The 17,385-nt window shown below is 42.3% G+C and overlaps 1 protein-coding gene across 1 annotated transcript; it reads right to left on the bottom strand.

Annotated features, from left to right (window-relative positions):
* LOC8071202 (receptor-like protein kinase HERK 1) lies at nucleotides 25-3,951 on the bottom strand. The gene is made up of 2 exons (XM_002439295.2): nucleotides 3,319-3,951; nucleotides 25-3,172 (listed from the first exon to the last, which is right to left on the bottom strand). Exon 2 carries the CDS (start codon nucleotides 2,824-2,826, stop codon nucleotides 319-321), a length of 2,508 nt encoding a protein of 835 aa, XP_002439340.1. The 5' UTR covers nucleotides 2,827-3,172; nucleotides 3,319-3,951; the 3' UTR covers nucleotides 25-318.

Below are 17,385 nucleotides of genomic sequence, written 5' to 3'. Positions count from 1 at the left end.
CCGGCGACCATATTGAGCAAAAGATACCAGCTACCGATCAAAAACATATATTGAGCAAAAGAGACAGTTACATGAGCAAAAGAATTAGACCAGCACACTGAGACTGCAACAAAGCTACTCACCCTTCAACAACACAAGTACTTACAAGAGGCAAGCAATAACTTGGTGTTGTATATGTGAGAAGGGATAGAAAATAGTCAAGCAAGAGGCATCTCTCTCTAGTTTTTGTAACTCAACATTTTTTAGTGACTGGAACACTTCTATCCAGTTCACCTTCCTTCTGTATTTTTCAGTGACTCTGGAACACTTCTATCCGGTTCACCTTCCTTCTGCATTGATTAGCTGCGAGAAGGCGTTACTTGTCGACATGTCGGAGTACTCAATCGGCATACGGCTTTGATCTGTAGTGCTGATATCCAAGGAGCTTACTCTGTTTGCATTTGAAGGGAGTTCAGAGATCTGATTCATACTGTCGATGTTGGACATGTCTGGACCTGCCTCCTGTAGCTGCAGCACAAACTCCAGGTTCCACAGCACATCACCCATTGTAGGACGCTCGACACCATACTCTGCAAGGCATTTCTCCACTGTCTCTCCAAACTTCCTCAGTGCTTCAGGCCTGACTGTCCCAGCGATGCGCTGGTCAACAATCTGATCAAGCTCTCCCCTCTTTTGCCACTTGATAGCCCACTCCGCAAGGTTAATCATGTCCCTTGGAAGAGTCGGGTCAATAACCGGCCTCGCACAGATCACCTCAAGCAGCACCACACCAAAAGAGTACACGTCTGATTTGTCAGTCAGCTTCTGTCTCCGGAAGTACTCAGGATCAAGGTATCCGAAGCTCCCTTTCACTGCTGTGCTGACATGCGTCTGGTCGAATTCAGGCCCAACCTTTGACAGGCCAAAATCAGAAACCTTGGCCAAGAGATTTTCATCGAGGAGGATGTTTGCTGACTTGACATCACGGTGTATGATTGACTTGGCAAAACCAGTGTGAAGGTAGTGGAGCCCTCTTGCTGCTCCAATGCAGATTTCCAGTCTTTTCTTCCAGCTGAGAGGCGGCATATCACCGCCATACAGATGGCTCTTCAGAGTTCCTTTCTCCATGTATTCATACACCAAGATCATCTCATTGTGTTCATCACAGTAACCAATGAGCGACACGAGATGACGGTGTCGCAGTCCTGACAGCAGTTCGATCTCCGTCCGGAACTCCCTCAGCCCTTGGTGAGACTTCTGGTTGCCCCGCTTTACTGCAAGTTTGCTTCCATCCTGCATCACTGCTTTGTAGACCTTCCCAAAGCCTCCAACTCCAATGACCATCTGCTCATCAAAGTGATTTGTCGCATCTTGCAGCACAACAAAAGGGATTCGGTAGCTCGTGTCACCCGAAGTTCCAGATGTCAGAGTCGTCCGGCTGGTTCGGCTGCCTGTGGTAAGGAAGCTAAGACCATTGAGGGGTGTCCAAGAACTTGAGGTCCGACTTGGTGGTGGATGCGGCTTGTTTTTTCTCCTGAAGAAGATGCAGATAACAATAGCAATGACGATAGCAGCCAAAACTCCGAGTACAGAACCCAATATGACACCGAGATGACTCTTTCCCCCTAGTGATGGTTTCACAACGGAAACAGACCCTGTACTGATGTTCATCTTCATGATCTCCAGTCCATTCAGGATACCATCCGGCGCTGCTATCTGTACGGCAGAAGGCCCAATGCTGACACTGAGCTTACCAGATGGATCACTTGATAGCAAGACAGCATCAATGTAAAATGGCGCAGCCAAGTTGCCGAATGCTTTCTCAGAGAGATCTAGATTTTTCATCACCGACCAGCTATCCAGATATACATCAAACAAGAGCTGATAAAGGGCCTTGCTCACAATGTCACAGAAATGGAACCGAACGAGATAGCTTGAACGGCCATCGACATCAAATTGCCATGTCATATTGGACATGGAGCCAGTAGTATTTAGCAACCGCCTCGCAGTATTGTAGACACTGTCCGGTGCATCCTCCTCTGTTGCCAATCCGTTCTGGAAATTCAGCTTTCCTGAGAAAGTGTGAAGTGTAGTGGGAGTGGAATTTAAGAAGGAGCTCTGATCAGTAACCCATGTCCGCCAGAGCGTGTCATTCTCAGGAGTCACCTTCGGTCCCCCCACATTGATCCTGTAGAATGTCTGCAGCGGCTGTGTTGACAGCCCGAGATACTGACCGACAGGTTCCAGATTCAGTGCCGAATCAGTTATGAGATCATCAGGGACAGAGATGACCTCGATAGCATTGACGAAGGCCGGCGTGTTGTTCCCAAGAGGCACAAATGTCAGGATGAGCATGTCCCTGGTAATGTTCAGGGAATACTCCTTGAACACCGGCGAAGAACTACTTGGCACAGTGAAATTGTCCAGGAGCACAACATCCTCCGTGGACACCTTGAAGGTTGCCGTGGTGAGATCATAGCTCTGGTATTTGAATGGGAAGAAATGAAGGCGGACAAAATGCCGGCCACGGCTCTTGAGCTTGAAGGCATAGGACGATGCCGCGGGGAATATCCTAGCAGTCTGATACAGCATAGCGCCGTCGAACCCTGAGACCGAATTCGGTGAGGTGGTCGCGGCGGTGCTCAGATTGGTGGGTGTCGTCAGTATGGCCGGCCCGGAAGTGTCGGCCAGGAAAACCCTCTGGTCGATGGTTGCGTCGACCGTGGAACCGCAGTTGATGAGGTAATTGTCTGCTGGGGTGAAATTGGCATTGCAAGCGCCAAACACCCAGATGGCCACAGAAAGGGCTAGCACAACCAGCTTGAGCCCAACAGCTGTGCTATCCATGGCGTGTTGTGATGTGGAGTTGCAGGTTTGGGCTAGAAGGATGATGGGGTCATGAGTTGCACGAAGATGCAGACAGGCAGGCTGGAAGGGCTCTATGTAAGAGGAAGCAGAGAGCAACAGCTTAGTTCGTTTCAGAGGCGCAAGCAGAGTGCTGAAGCAATGAGACGATTCAGGATTGCAAGGACAGGCGGAACCGGAGGGAGAAAGGCAGGCGGAAGCTGAAATTTAGCTGGTGCTTGAGGTGAAGAATGGAAGGGAAGGAGCAACCTTGCTCGTCAGGTGAGAACCTGGTGAAGAACACGCACTGAGAGGACAGCTTCCAGTCCAGCAACAAGAAGTCGTCGATCTGCGCAACAGTTGGGCAGGAAATTGTCAGTTTCTTCTTGTCCAGCAGACCAGCACAGGGACAGGGGGTTCAATTTCAATTCAAACAAAGAGGAACTGCAGCACAAGTTGAGAATCGCAGTCATGAAATGGATGACAGAAATTCACCTCCGTGGAGCGCGCGGTCCGCTGGCGGTGCGTCCTTTCCTCCGAGCTGGAAACTGAAGAAGCAAAACCCTCCGGTCGGCGGCGGCGCCACGCCGCCACGCAGAGCCGAAGCTTTCCGGCGGCGAGCGAAATCCAAGCGCGCGCGTGGTTGCACGGCCGGCCCGGGGAACGAATCCGGCCGGACGACCCGGAGGCCCGCGCGCCGCTTGTGGTGGTAGCGGGGAGAAGCGAAAGGGAAATGGAAAGCGGCGGCTGCCAGGCGGGCGGGCGGTCGCGACCTGTGCTGTGGTGTGCTGCAGACTGGCTGGCGTGGCGGCGGTTTCTTGAAGCCGGGAGCACGCAAGGCGAAGGCGACAGGTGGAGGAAGGACGCGGACGCCTCGCACCGCGCGCCTGCGCTCGTGCCTGCCTGCCTGCGCTTTTGTTTATGACGGTGGTGGTGGTGGTGGTTAGGCTAAGGACGGGCGAGAGGAGGAAGAGGTCGCGCGGTGGGAGGGACGGGAACGGGTCAGCCCTCCTCCTCCCCTCTCCGGCTGGCTGCCGGCCGGCGCATGGGGCCGGCGGTGGAGAGGGTGACGAGCGGCGGTTTTGCGGGAGGTGGCGTGTCGTAGCAGGGGAGAGAAGATGGAAGGTGAGAAGGCAGTAGTACAAGAAATGAATGCGGGGCCGGGGCTGGCAGGGGGTCATTAATTAATCTGGCACGTGGGCCCCACGCGTCAGAGGCGTTGGACCCGCGTAGCAGTAGATGAATGGAAGAAACAAGAAAGTTGGTGGGGGTTAGCTGTGGGTGGGCCCGGGCAATCTCTGAGTCATGGGTGAGGCCAGCAGTTGGTTGGTGCTTTGCTACCAGTAGTCCTCCGTCGCTATCGAAACACTAGACCCTCCGTTTAAAGAAGAATGTATAACTATAGATCTAGGGAGTTGTTTAGTTTCCATTAAAAACCAAAAAGCTTTTTAAGATTTCATCGTAACAAATCTTACGATAAATATATAAAGCATTAAATATAGATGAAAATAAAAATTAATTACACAGTTTGTTTATAAATCATGAGACGAATCTTTTAAGCCTAGTTACTCCACGATTGAAAAATATTTGTCAAATAAAAATAAAAGTGCTACAGTAGAGAAATCTAAAAAAATTTCACAACTAAACAAGGCCTAGCTTAAGTTTGACTAAGGCTATAATAATAAATAATAGTATTTATATCTTTAAATAAATTTATTTTAAAATATAATTTATAATTTATAACTAATTTAATAATACGTATTTTGTATAAAAAATGTTAGTATTTTTTATAAATTAAGCCAAAATTTAACATATTTAATTTCTTGAAAAATGAGGATTACATTATTTTATGCACTGAGAAAATACTTATGTATGTGGATTTTAAAAACTAGATTTTGTTAGCTCTAAGCCAATTTTCTTCAATAGTACTAAATTTCAGCACCTATGAACGGCCTCACATGACACTCTTAAGTAATCTTGAAATATGTGTAAGATCTAGCTTTTCTCTCTTCTATTAATATAAAAGAGGTTATATTAGAATTGTATTTAGAAATATTTCTTCATGATCAAGGTCTTAATTTATTTAATAAATTATTATTATTATTATTATTATTATTATTATTATTATTATTATTATTATTATTATTATTATTATTATTATTATTAGGTTTTAAAGTTGTTATGTCATAAATTATATATTGTTATTAAAAAATAATGATCGAAGTGTACCTTGAGAGGTCATATCAAATCAAATCAAATCGACACTGGGCAAACCTTCCTTTTTGCAATATATACTACCGTGTCACCCTCGCGCGGGCGGCTTGGGGCGAAACCCTAGCCGCCACTGCCTTCCCCTACCTCTTCCTCTCCACCTCGCCATCGCCGGAGTGCACCACCGGGAGGCCTAGATGGCAAACGAGGATGGTGGCGGTGGCACTCGCTTGCATGGGCGGCCGATCTACCTACGGCTCGTCCAATTTGGCCCTCTGCGACATGATGTGGTGGAGTCCGCAAAAAATGGATCGGCCCCCGCGTCAACTCGGGTGGCGTCTCGTCACGCCGCCGCCGAAGATGGGTTCGGTGGAGCCAGAGGCGTCGCGTGTCTAGGTATCAGCGGCTTTACTTCAACGGTGGCAGCCGACCTAAGCGTGTACGATGACGGCCAAATCAAGACGGAGGCGGTAATCAATGACGTAACAGTTCAGCAATTGATGAGCAATGACAATACTACCAAGTTTCAACGGCGGTGACGCCTGTGGGCGTCACTTTCCTTGCTGGAGGTGTCGTCTTGTCCTTCATGAGGATCTCTCCGGCGGAAAACCCATCTCCAGTTCTCTAGTGGGGCGATGATGGCATCTACGGATGTCATTTTTCTCGTTGGAGACATCGCTCTTGGAAGATCCCTTGGGTTGTCGACTTTGGTGCCGGCAACGAGATGGTGGCTCCCTTACATACACACTAGGTGCTTTGTGCTGTTGCTAGGATACAACATCCGGTGTCTTCAATACAACGATCTTTCAGGACCCTTACTAGATCGATCTGACAGACGTGTTTTGGTGACATTGTCTTGACGTTGATGGTCATATTCTTGTGGAGTTGGCATAACAAAGTAAGTCAGTTGTCGTGTAGGAATAATGGAGTTTCTTATTGGAGATGTATTTTCTTTCCGTCAGTTTCTTTTATTTTAATTTCTCCTATTATAATAATTTAGCCTGATGCGTTCTTGAAGGAGGATGACTGAAGCTGAAAATACAATTTTCTTTATTAAAAAAACCGAATATTTAGAGAGTGTAACGGTTTGCTGCCATTCCAGGTAGAAAGAAAGGGAAAAAGAAGGATCTTGGCCAAAAAGAAGAAGATAGACCGACGATCCCGTCGCCGCGCCTGCATGCTATAGCGATGCCGTCGACGACGACGCGGTTTGTACTACAGCTACGAGCCATGCAGGCAGCGATGCCGATGCTTCATGCGTATGCGTACAATACAGCTAGCAGGCTGGGTAGGAATGAATACCTGTACTATAGCAACAAGAAGGTCAATTTCCAGCCGGCGTTGTGTTGATCTGAAAACGGCCGGACGGGCCTCGACGCGAGTCACACGACGTCGACAGTAGCCGTAGTGGACCCAGCGGCAATTCTCGGCTCCGTTAAAATATCGTAGCTAAAAACAATATTTACTAATTTATCATAATAGAAAAAATATTAGACCTTGTTTAGATGTGAAATTTTTTTGGATTTTGCTACCATAGCACTTTCGTTTGTTTGTGATAAATATTGTTCAGTCATATACTAACTAGGGTCAAAAGATTTGTATCGTGATTTATAGTCAAACTGTGTGATTAGTTTTTGTTTTCGTCTATATTTAGTGCTTCATGCATGTGCCGTAAGATTCGATGTGATGGGAAATCTTAGAAATTTTTGAATTTTTAGTGGGAACTAAACAAGGCCTGAATGACTAACGGATAGCTAATATTTATTGATTTATTATAATAGAAAAATATTAATGAATCACTAACGAGATAACCACAAGAGTCCGCGAACACACGAGTCTGAGTTGGTGAGAAAACAAAGCGTGGATTGGATGGACATCCGCCCGACTTGCCAGGTCTCGGGTCGGGGCGTCGTCAAGGAGCCGCGGTTTCACACGGCACGAATGCTCGATGCCGGCGGCCATAGTGCTGTGCTCTGCTCTGGACCCCGAGACGACGATCGCGCTATGCATATGCACGCTGGACGACGACTCGACCCTTTCCTCTAGTGCGCATGCTTTTTAATTTTCAATTCGGACCGGAATCGGATGTCTTCGGGTTTTTTTTTTAAAAAAAAAAAGACTAGAGGTCTTCGTTTTTTTTAACCCACGCTCTTCTTTCTTTATTTATTGGTTTTTGGGCGATGATATGATCCAACTGTCACGATGATAGGCTTGTTTCCTTTGTAGAAAAGTTATAGTTAAAAATAATATTTTGTTAGTTTATTACGAGAGAAAAACACTGTTAAATAACTATCAAATTTAATAGATAAACTCAAGTGAATAAACTCGATGACTGAACGAACGAATGAATAAACAGAAATGATACCGACGTGTCTAGTGTGTAGTGACTTCTTGAATTTTCATGATTTCTGTGCTCCATCCTTCAAAGATATTTATATAGATAGATTTTACGTATATATATTTATAGAGATGAGTATGCATACGTTGTGATTGTCTATAAAAGTAGGCTACTAGAAGCGGAAAGAAACAAAGCAGTGTGCGCGGCTGCCCCTTTCTTCTCCTCGGTGAGCCTCCTACGCTCTCAGGCACCAACCAAAGTCGTCTACACTACACTTCAGTGTTGCGCATCATCTTTCTCTTTTCTTGTACCTTCTGCACTCTCTGGTAAAGGTTTTTTCTTGTGCCTGATGAGACATGCTCTCACATTCTCGTTCGTTAAATTCGCATTGAAAAATATACAAACACATATGTTTGCATATTTTTTAATGTGAATCCTAAAAGAGTACTTCCTCTATCCAAAAAATATGTCACTATAATTTCACATCATATCAATCAAAATTTTTAAAACTTAACTTGTACATAAAATTTTAGCAACATTTATGTCTCCAAATAAGTTAGTTATAAAAATATATTCAACAATTTATCTAATAATACTAATCATACACCATAAATATTACTATTTTTTTATATCTTTGGTTAGGCTTCTCACTAAACAAGAATGACACTCTTCATGGGATGGAGGGAGCATAATGTTTCTATAGCAGCACGATACTTTTGATATATAAATTTAGTTAAATCTAAAATAGTTTGACTCGATCTACACATTAATTGTATTATTTTAGAAAGGATAACAAAAGAGATCAGTCAGGGTGGATCTGCTGATATAATATCTGGCAATTCTTGGATGGCAACAATAGCATGCTTCTTTTGGCGCCAACACCATAAAAATTAAAAGATGCTTATCTTTTTCCTTGTTCAGGTTGTTGTTGCTTTGCAAGGTACGAGCTCACCATTGGCGGATCTAGAGGGTCATGCCCCTCCGGGTTGATGATTTTTTAACCCTTCTACTGTAGCTTCTTTGTGTTGGATCTAATTAATTTGATTACTTGCTTTTAGGCCTTGTTTAGTTCCTAAAATTTTTCAAGATTCTCTGTCACATCAAATCTTATGGCATATGTATGAAGCATTAAATATAAATAAAAAAGATAACTAATTGCACATTTTATCTGTAATTTACGAGACGAATCTTTTGAGCCTTGTTAGTATATGACTGGACAATATTTATCAAATAAAAACGAAAATGATACCGTAACAAAACCTAAAATTTTTCGCGAACTAAACAAGACCTTACTTACATGGGTCTACGTTTTAGTTGGACCTGGTTGCTAGTTTCGTGAGGTCTAGGAAGCACGTAACTCGCTTGCCACTCACGAGTCACCACAAGTTTGCATTGGAAGATAATCCTTCATAGCTGCCTTTCTCCTCCTCTTCTCAACAGCTAAGGCCTTGTTTAATTCTTAAAAATTTAAGATTCTCTATCACATCAAATCTTTAGATACATACATAGAATATTAAATATAAATAACTAATTATACAATTTATTAAATCTAATTAGTCCATGATTGAATAATAATTACTAAATACAAACAAAAATATTGTAGTAGCCAAATCTAAAAATTCTCACAAACTAAACAAGACCTAAATCAATTCCCCAATTCAGAAATCAAAATTCCCTAATCCTCGTGGCCTCTTCACTCATCCCTACCGCACAACCGCATAGCTTCATGGTACGTGTGCAACCGCAACCTGCGACGAACAGGGAGCCCAGCTTGAACTACAATTCTACAAAGACCTATCATTATTAAAGCAAGTGTTAAGCAAGTGTTATAATACAGCCAGCTGCTAGCGGTAAGATTTCTTTATTGCCTTCTTGCAGTCCACTCATATAATGGTTAGCTCATTACTATTAACTAGTATAGTGCCCGTGCTAACGCTACGGGTTCATTCTAGAGATGCACTTGAAAACATCCATTTTTAACGAAACAACGATAGTTTTTTTTATAGTTTTTAGTCTCAGGCAATTGCATATAATCATTCATATAATATAATCCGTAATACACTCATGAATAAATAGGAAATAATAAAGCCATGTCTCGGATACTACAAATAAGTTGCGAATTGTTTAGAAGCAAGGAATGGTTGACAAGTTTTCTGTAGGTCCAACAACAAAAACTGTTAATATGGCAGTCACTCCAAATGGTTACAAACAATAATGATAATTTAAGTAGGAGTTACCTTCACCAAGAATCTGCATTGTCTCAAATTTTTGGGGTCCTCTTCTGCAACAAATTCCTCTTAGGAATAGCATGATCAGTTCAGATAAGGAATACCATGATTAGGAGTCGTTGATATTGCCAGTGTTTTCTTCCTTGCACGATATTCACATTGCTTTCTATTATGTTCTTCTCTCTGTTCAATGGTTTGTTCAGCCCTTTTCCGTGCACTGTATTCACATTGTTTTCTATTCCTCTCTTCCCTCATTTTTGTCTCTTCATCTGCATATGTTGTGATATATAATCTGTGTCACAGCTTTGCTAGACAAAAATCTCTGAATCTGAGCTAGAACGATATCAATGAACGTACCCTCTCCAACAGTGTTTGATATGTCGCTAAATGCACAACGACATTGTTGCCTATCCACCATGCCGGGTCAGTTCTATGTGAACCTTAGTTGGAGATCAATTGGAATCAGTTGTATAGAAATATATGATACCTCAATCGATATCAGATGTAACCAAAGAGGGAGTACAGACATGGATATGATATTGACATGTATAAATCTACTGAGTCGTTCCAAAAGGAAAAGAACAAGGATGTACTTAGCTGTCAAATCACTCAAATAAATAACTGGGTTTATAAATAACTGAGTTTGTAAATCATCGGGATCCCCTAATGCAGGATAAATAAAACGAAGAAAAATGTAAGTTGTTCTGCTCCTAGCCTTGATCAATTTAACTGGGTTTGTAAATCATAGAGATCCCTTTGTTCTTAATTTAGCTCTATTTAATTAGATATATGTAAATAAGACAAAACCCAGTTTTTTTTAAATCAATCGAGATCCTTTTCTTGTAAATTTACTTGGCACGCGCATCTAATTTCAGTACTGAAAAATCACTACGAGTAGAATCATCCAATGCTAAACAATCTATTTATTCACGATTAAGCTGTGTGCGGGCGTACCTCGACGGTGAAGCAGAAGGATGACGGGGCGACAGGACTTGGCCTTGAACTTGGACAACTGTCCGTGGCGGCGTCCGCCGCAGCATGCTCCGGCGGCGTGCCTACGCGTCGTCACCGGCGCGCGGCGTGCCCTGGCCGTGGCGTGCGTCCGCAGGGTGCCTCCCTGTCCGCGACGTGCCTCCCGTCCGCGGCGTGCCTCCACGGCGTCAGTGGCGCATGGCGTGCGGCGTGCTTACCTCCACGGCTGCATAGGGTGTGCGGCCGCGGCGGCGTGCTGCCCTGCCCGGGACGGCGGTTGCGCGGGGCGTGTGTCTGCAGCGTCGTGCTGCCCTATCCGCGCGCGGCGTGCGTCGGCGGCGTTGGCTGCTGGGGGCGTGCGTCCGCGGATGCCCTGGCGTCGACGTGCAGCCTGCGTCCCTGGCTGCGTCGTGGAGGTGGAGGCGGCGTGCGTGATGGAGGTGAGAGGCGGCGTTAGGGACTGGGAGATCGTCGTCGCAGCGTCGTCATTGAAGGGGTCGTGGGAGGGGAGGGGAGGGGAGATGCTGCAGGGACTGGGGCGGCGGCGATGGGGGAGGATGGAGGGGAGCACCTGGTGCGGAGGCGACGATGGCGGCACTGGAGATGGAGATGGAGATGGGCGGAGTCGGGTTTTTTTTTTCTTTTGTCTCGGACACGTTACGAGGGAAGCCGGGAGAAAGGGTCGGGGTGAAGCGAGGGAGCTGGAGGTTTGATTTGACGCGAGGCTGAGGGTGTGTAAGGTCGTGATCATACTTCTAATGTGGGCCGTTAAATCTGTAAGACATGTGCTGTGAGTCGTTGATTTTACAGATGGAATTTGCTTAGAGAAGATTTCAATTATAGTAGAGATACATGACCACCTAGCAGGTTACCTTTTTGGTTTTTGTGTCTGAGCCGGCTGTAAGCTTACAGTCTGCTTTTACTCTCTCCTCTCTCTCTTCTCCACCTCAGCATTTAGCTGACTTACAACCTGCTATAATATTTGCTCTTAGGCAGTCAGTAAGCGTGATCAAGGTAACCTAGCGATGATTTATAAAATAATTTTTTCATTAATCACTTCTATTTAGCTTGATTATGATTGTACTTGGCTTTGGCTAGCCCCTAGCTCTGGGATCACCGCATCAGTCACACAGGTCTTTGTTCGGGTTCGGACGGTCTCCTCTCATATAAAACTCTAGCAGCGCTGCAAACAAGCATCTTAGGCCTTGTTTAGTTCGTAAAAATTTTCAAAATTTTCCATCACATCGAATCTTTGGTCGCATGTATGGAGTAGTAAATATAGACGAAAATAAAAACTAATTGCACAGTTTACCTGTAATTTGTGAGATGAATCTTTTGAGCTTAGTTACTCCGTGATTGGACAATGTTTGTCAAATAAAAACGAAAGTGCTACATTAGCCAAAAACCAAAATTTTTGCGAACTACATACACCTAAAAACCCAAAACTTTACAAGATTATCCGTCACATCGAATCTTGCGGCACATGCATAAAGTATTAAATATAGATAAAAAGAATAACTAATTGCATAGTTTATCTGTAAATCACGAGGCGAATCTTTTAAGCCTAGTTACTATATAATTAGACAATGTTTATCAAATAAAAACGGAAATGCTACAGTGTTAAAATCCAAAAACTTTTTACATCTAAACAAGGCCTTAGCCTAGGAGAGTTGCATGTCGTCCAAAACGTTACTAGTATGTTTAATTTTTTTAATATTAAGTTTGATCATTTAAATTATTTAAAAATTTATACAAAATTTCACTTCATTTATCGTAACTTAAATTATAATAATTTTTTAAAAAAAAATAATTTAAATTTAATTATATTTATATAAATATTTTAAATAAAATGAATAATCAAATTTAAAATTAATAAAATAAATATCTTATAATTTAAGACGAAAATAGTCCATTTAAAATTGTGAATACAACAATAATGCTTCGGGTGGATGAACGTCCACACTCCCCTTTCTCCTGACCAGGGACAGCCGGCCGCAGGCTCTGGGCCCTGGCCGGGCCACAGTGACGTGGTGATGATGGAGACACGTGCCACGGTTTGGTACTTTGGTCTGCATTTTGCTTTTTCCACCTAATTCTTTTTGTCTTATTATACTAAATATTTGACACATATATAGAGTATTAAATATAAATTAAAAAATAATTAATTATATAGTTTATATATATTTTAAATTTAATTAATTTATGATTGGACAGTAATTGTTATAGTTATAAATGTGTTTGGTCAAAAACTTTTATTTTGGTGTGCTAAACTAGGCAACTGTAATCAACAAAAAAACTGAGCTGCTGATGTCTGACAGGTGTTGATGGGCCCGTAGTGGCGAATCAATTCCAGCCATAGTTATTAGGACCGGACCGGAGATTGAACCAGTGAGACTATCGGTTCACTGGTTCACTGGTCCAACCGTTTAGAACCGGTTGAACCGTCAGTTCGATTATTTTGGACCGGTTAAATCGAACCGGCCACCAATATATTGAACCGGTATATATATATAATATAACTAATAATTAATAGATGGTAAAAAACATAATTTAATTGTACAAGCATAAAGTTACACATGCAGATCCAATTACCAAATACAAAATGACATGGTCTTAAATTCAAAACATCAAAAGTGTGTGAACAATCTCGTTGTGATAATTCAAAGTGGAATGACTAGAATAGTAATTAAAATATTCACCATTGCAAAATAATCTTGAATGCTAAAATGGAGTGTACTATTGCGAAGACCTCGTTATGACAATCAAAATAGATATATTATTTATCTAATTTGGAGCTTATTTAAAAGTTATAAAAATTTAAAATTTAAAAAAATTGTGCTGACGCTAGCGCTACCAAGCACCATGACCCATGAAACATTCAAACAGGAGCAGCCAATGGCAGGTGCATGCCCCATGCACTTCACCCGTAACATTCAAAAAAATGAGGAGCAGCTAGGGGGGCCATTGATGCCACGTGCATGCACTCCACTGACCAGCACCACGCAGCACAGGAAAACTGCAGTTGAAATAGCAAGCGCCATTACGGACCGGGACGGTTCGATTGGAACCGGCCGGTTCACCGTTCAAAAAAACCGGTCGGTTCAACCTGTTTTTACCGGTTCGATTGCTCAAACGGTCTTTTAAGTGAACCGGACCGGTTTAAGCTCTGGTTCGATCTTTTAGCGGTCCAACCGCCGGTCCGGTCCGGTCCTAATAACTATGATTCCAGCTTGTACTACATTCCAGGTTTTCTTTCAACTTTTTTTATTCTCCTTTTAAAAAGGCAAGCTTACATTGGGTGTCCAAATGTCCAATCCCATTCCAGCTTGTACTAAATACCAGGTCACACAACTAACAATGATTAGTGGATTAGCATCAACGCTCGCTTAGAGGGTGTTTGGATGAACTAAACTAAACTTTAGCTCATATTTTGAATGCAAGATAGAAGATTTAAATATAGACTAATAATCATAAACAACTAAAATCTAATAGAGGCTAGTACAACTCACTGGAAAAAATCTTAATTAATCTATGTTTAGTCTGTTATATCTAACGAAGTTTGTGTGGTGCTTGCTACTATATATATATGGCCACACAGCCCGCGGCTCGGCCCGAGGGACCAGGCCATGCCTAGGCCACCAGCCCACCACTCAGGCACGCGGCACAGCTCGGGTACGGCCTGTTCCAACGGTCGGTCCGATAGCGGCTTGATAAAAAATAAACTGTTGTGTAATTGTGACTTGTATATATGTGATGTTAATTGTTATACTGGTAAAAATGATGAACAATTGGTGAAAACGATGATGTGTTTCAGCACTTAGTGAAAATGTTGATGAAAATGAACTGTTTTTGGCTTGACGGGTCGTGGACCGGCACGACATGGGAAAAATATCATGCTTGATGGGCTGGTACAGCACGAAAACTAGCTCGCGGGCTATATCTTTGGCCGAAAGCTAGGCACGAAGCCTATAGAGTCACAGCCTACTAGGCACGATGACGCGTAATGGCACGACAACCTGATACACAGCATGGCATGATGTCGGGCCATGGGCCGTTGGACATATATACTTGCTACTTATTGAAATACTAGCTTTCTAAGTACATTACCTTGCACAAAACAGAAAGAAGCAGCTGCTGCGTTTTTTTATTAGTTGTGAGTTTACATTTGTAATGCTCGCAGCTCAATTTTCGTTTTATTTTCTTTAATGTTGTTTATAAGTTAGGGTAAAATACATTTCTCAAACTTTAACTCAAAATGTAGTCTATTTTTTCAATTTTCAACTATAAAACCGAGTAACACGCACTCTCTAGCCGTTGATTTTTCTGTTTCAAAAATAATTTTCTATCTTTTTAGAAAAAAATAAAAACTGATTTGATCTCTAAAAACATAATTTATTTATCTTATAAAACATAAAGAACGAAACTAGTTCTATTTTTCTTCTTATAAAAATGAGATATATATATATATATATATATATATATATATATATATATATATATATATATATATATATATATATATATATATATATATATATATATATAATGTTCATGCTATATTTAGAGTTCTTGGGACCTTACATGTTTTAAATAAACAATGAGCACACTACAAGAAATAAAGCAATATAGAAATAAAATTTAAACAATCCCAAATACCTGTACGTATAGATCATAAACAAGTTGAGAACATTTTTAGAAACAAAATATGGTACTAGTTTCATATTCTTCATGATTTCAAACAAATTATTTATGAATTTTTAGAGAATAACTCAGATTTTTTTATTTATATAAAATAGAAAACCACCTTTGAAACTATCATGAGGACCAAAGTTGTCCTGTGTTGACGATTTGAGGACTGTTTTTTCAATTAAGATATGGAAGTTGTACAGTTCCATAGGCTAGCAAGATGCCATCTGACTGAAATCAATCTTTTCGGCATGAAAGCTATAAATATGGATAAAATGGCTATCAAGCTCGACAAAACCAGTTCAATCTTTGAGTTTTTGGCCCATGCAACGTTTTCTTCTCGAACAAGCCCATTGAGGCCCGTATTCCATTGAGAGGGACGGCCCATGCAACTTTAATGTTGCAATTACCATGCACTCTTGTTGTCTTATGATTTTTTTTTTTGTGAGCAGAGCCATCCATGATTGTTAATATTTTATTTTTTTGTTTTATGGGCCATGACAGGCTGACAGCCAATCAGCCAACGGCACAAGTTCATTTTGTCTCCATTTGTCTCCAGCTGCTGGAAAACTCATTTGCAAGCAGAGACCTCTCGAGAGATTTGAAAGGAAATGCTGCGTCGGGCCAAGTCCAAATCATGCGCTGCTGGTGGTTAGAACAAAAGGAGGTCTTAAAAAAAACTCCAAGTGTTTAGTAAAAAAAATACTCCCCAAAACTGTTATTTATGCTTCTAAAAATTAAAGCAGCGTGGAAATTGACAGTAGTTGATCACCTGCAAGCATCATGCAAGAGCCAACGCTTGAGCTTATCTGCTGAATCTATCAATCATTTAGCGATATTTTTCTTTTAAATCAACGAACAGTATTTTCAGTTATGACTTTTTTGCTAAGCGAACGGGCTATGCACAACTTTTGTTGTATTTGGTTCAAGAACTATAAGGAATGGGATAGTGCTGATCCTTTTTGTTAGGGCGGGATTAACCGGTTTATTGTTTGATCAAAGTGATTGAGTTGTGCCTGTTTTTTTGGTTCAAGAGATAGAACAAGATGTGATGGATGACAGTTTTGCTTCTATTAGCGACCGTCAAGGTGGGACCCATGTGCCATAATCCTTCCCCTCTTCTTCCTCACTCTCCAAAACACAACACATCCTAGCGCACGATATAGGTTCGCCCAGTGCGCCTGCCCTCTCTCGCCAGCCAGTTTAGCGACATAGATCCACCCATCCCAATGACGCCCCACTGCCCCACACCTACGTGGTGCGGTCCCTATCGCAGGCCCCTCGAGCCTCACCCGTCAGGGTTGAGCTTGCATGCCCTTTCCACTGGATCGAGCTCGCTCACTCATGTGGGAGTATGGAAGGACCTTTGGATTGGATGAGTAAGGGGGACTAATAGCTTAATTGCAATTCTTGAACACAAACACTAGGAAAAAAGGTTAGAACAAAAGGAGGCCTTAAAAAAATCTACTTCTAGCTAGTGGTTAACAAACCTAGGGTGATCAACCATCTATACAATTTTAGTCTCAAATATACGAACTACTAGAAATAAATGGTAAACTAGATTGGTTTGCTTTCAAGGATGATAAGCCCTAATATTTCTACTATATAGAATGAACAATATCACATAAATGAGAGACAAAGATATATCCCGCTGGTTCCTTTTTTGTGAATTACATGAGTACAAGCGCAGATGTTCAACATACATGCACACTCACCTCTACGAATATATGTACGCAAACCCTACTATCCTTATGAGTACATCCAAACGACGATTGTGCCAACACATACTTCAAAAAATAACCGACCAACCGCAGCCACCTCAGTGCCCACTTTGAACAGGAACGACGGGTCGACGAGCGTTTGCATGAGCATCAATAAGGCGTGAATCATTGAGCCTAGTGGCCACGGAGCAACATACATAGATCAACATCAAAGGAATGAGAAAAAACTACCACGTTCACATCTTCTAGATGAATTCCTAGTGATTCAAGGACCTGCAGATCGAAGTAGCAGAGCAAGAGGACTTCCTAGATCCTAGCGTCCTTGGCCGCCTGAAAGCCCTAGTTTGGTTTTGGATAATTGATGAAACCCTAGTACTAACCTCTATACTAAGTGTGTGTAGACTTA

Source organism: Sorghum bicolor, chromosome 9, assembly GCF_000003195.3.
Source record: "Sorghum bicolor cultivar BTx623 chromosome 9, Sorghum_bicolor_NCBIv3, whole genome shotgun sequence".
Classification (NCBI taxonomy): domain Eukaryota; kingdom Viridiplantae; phylum Streptophyta; class Magnoliopsida; order Poales; family Poaceae; genus Sorghum; species Sorghum bicolor.
The sequence above is the reverse complement of the archived record's forward strand: the minus strand, read 5'-3'. Positions and strand labels throughout refer to the sequence as shown.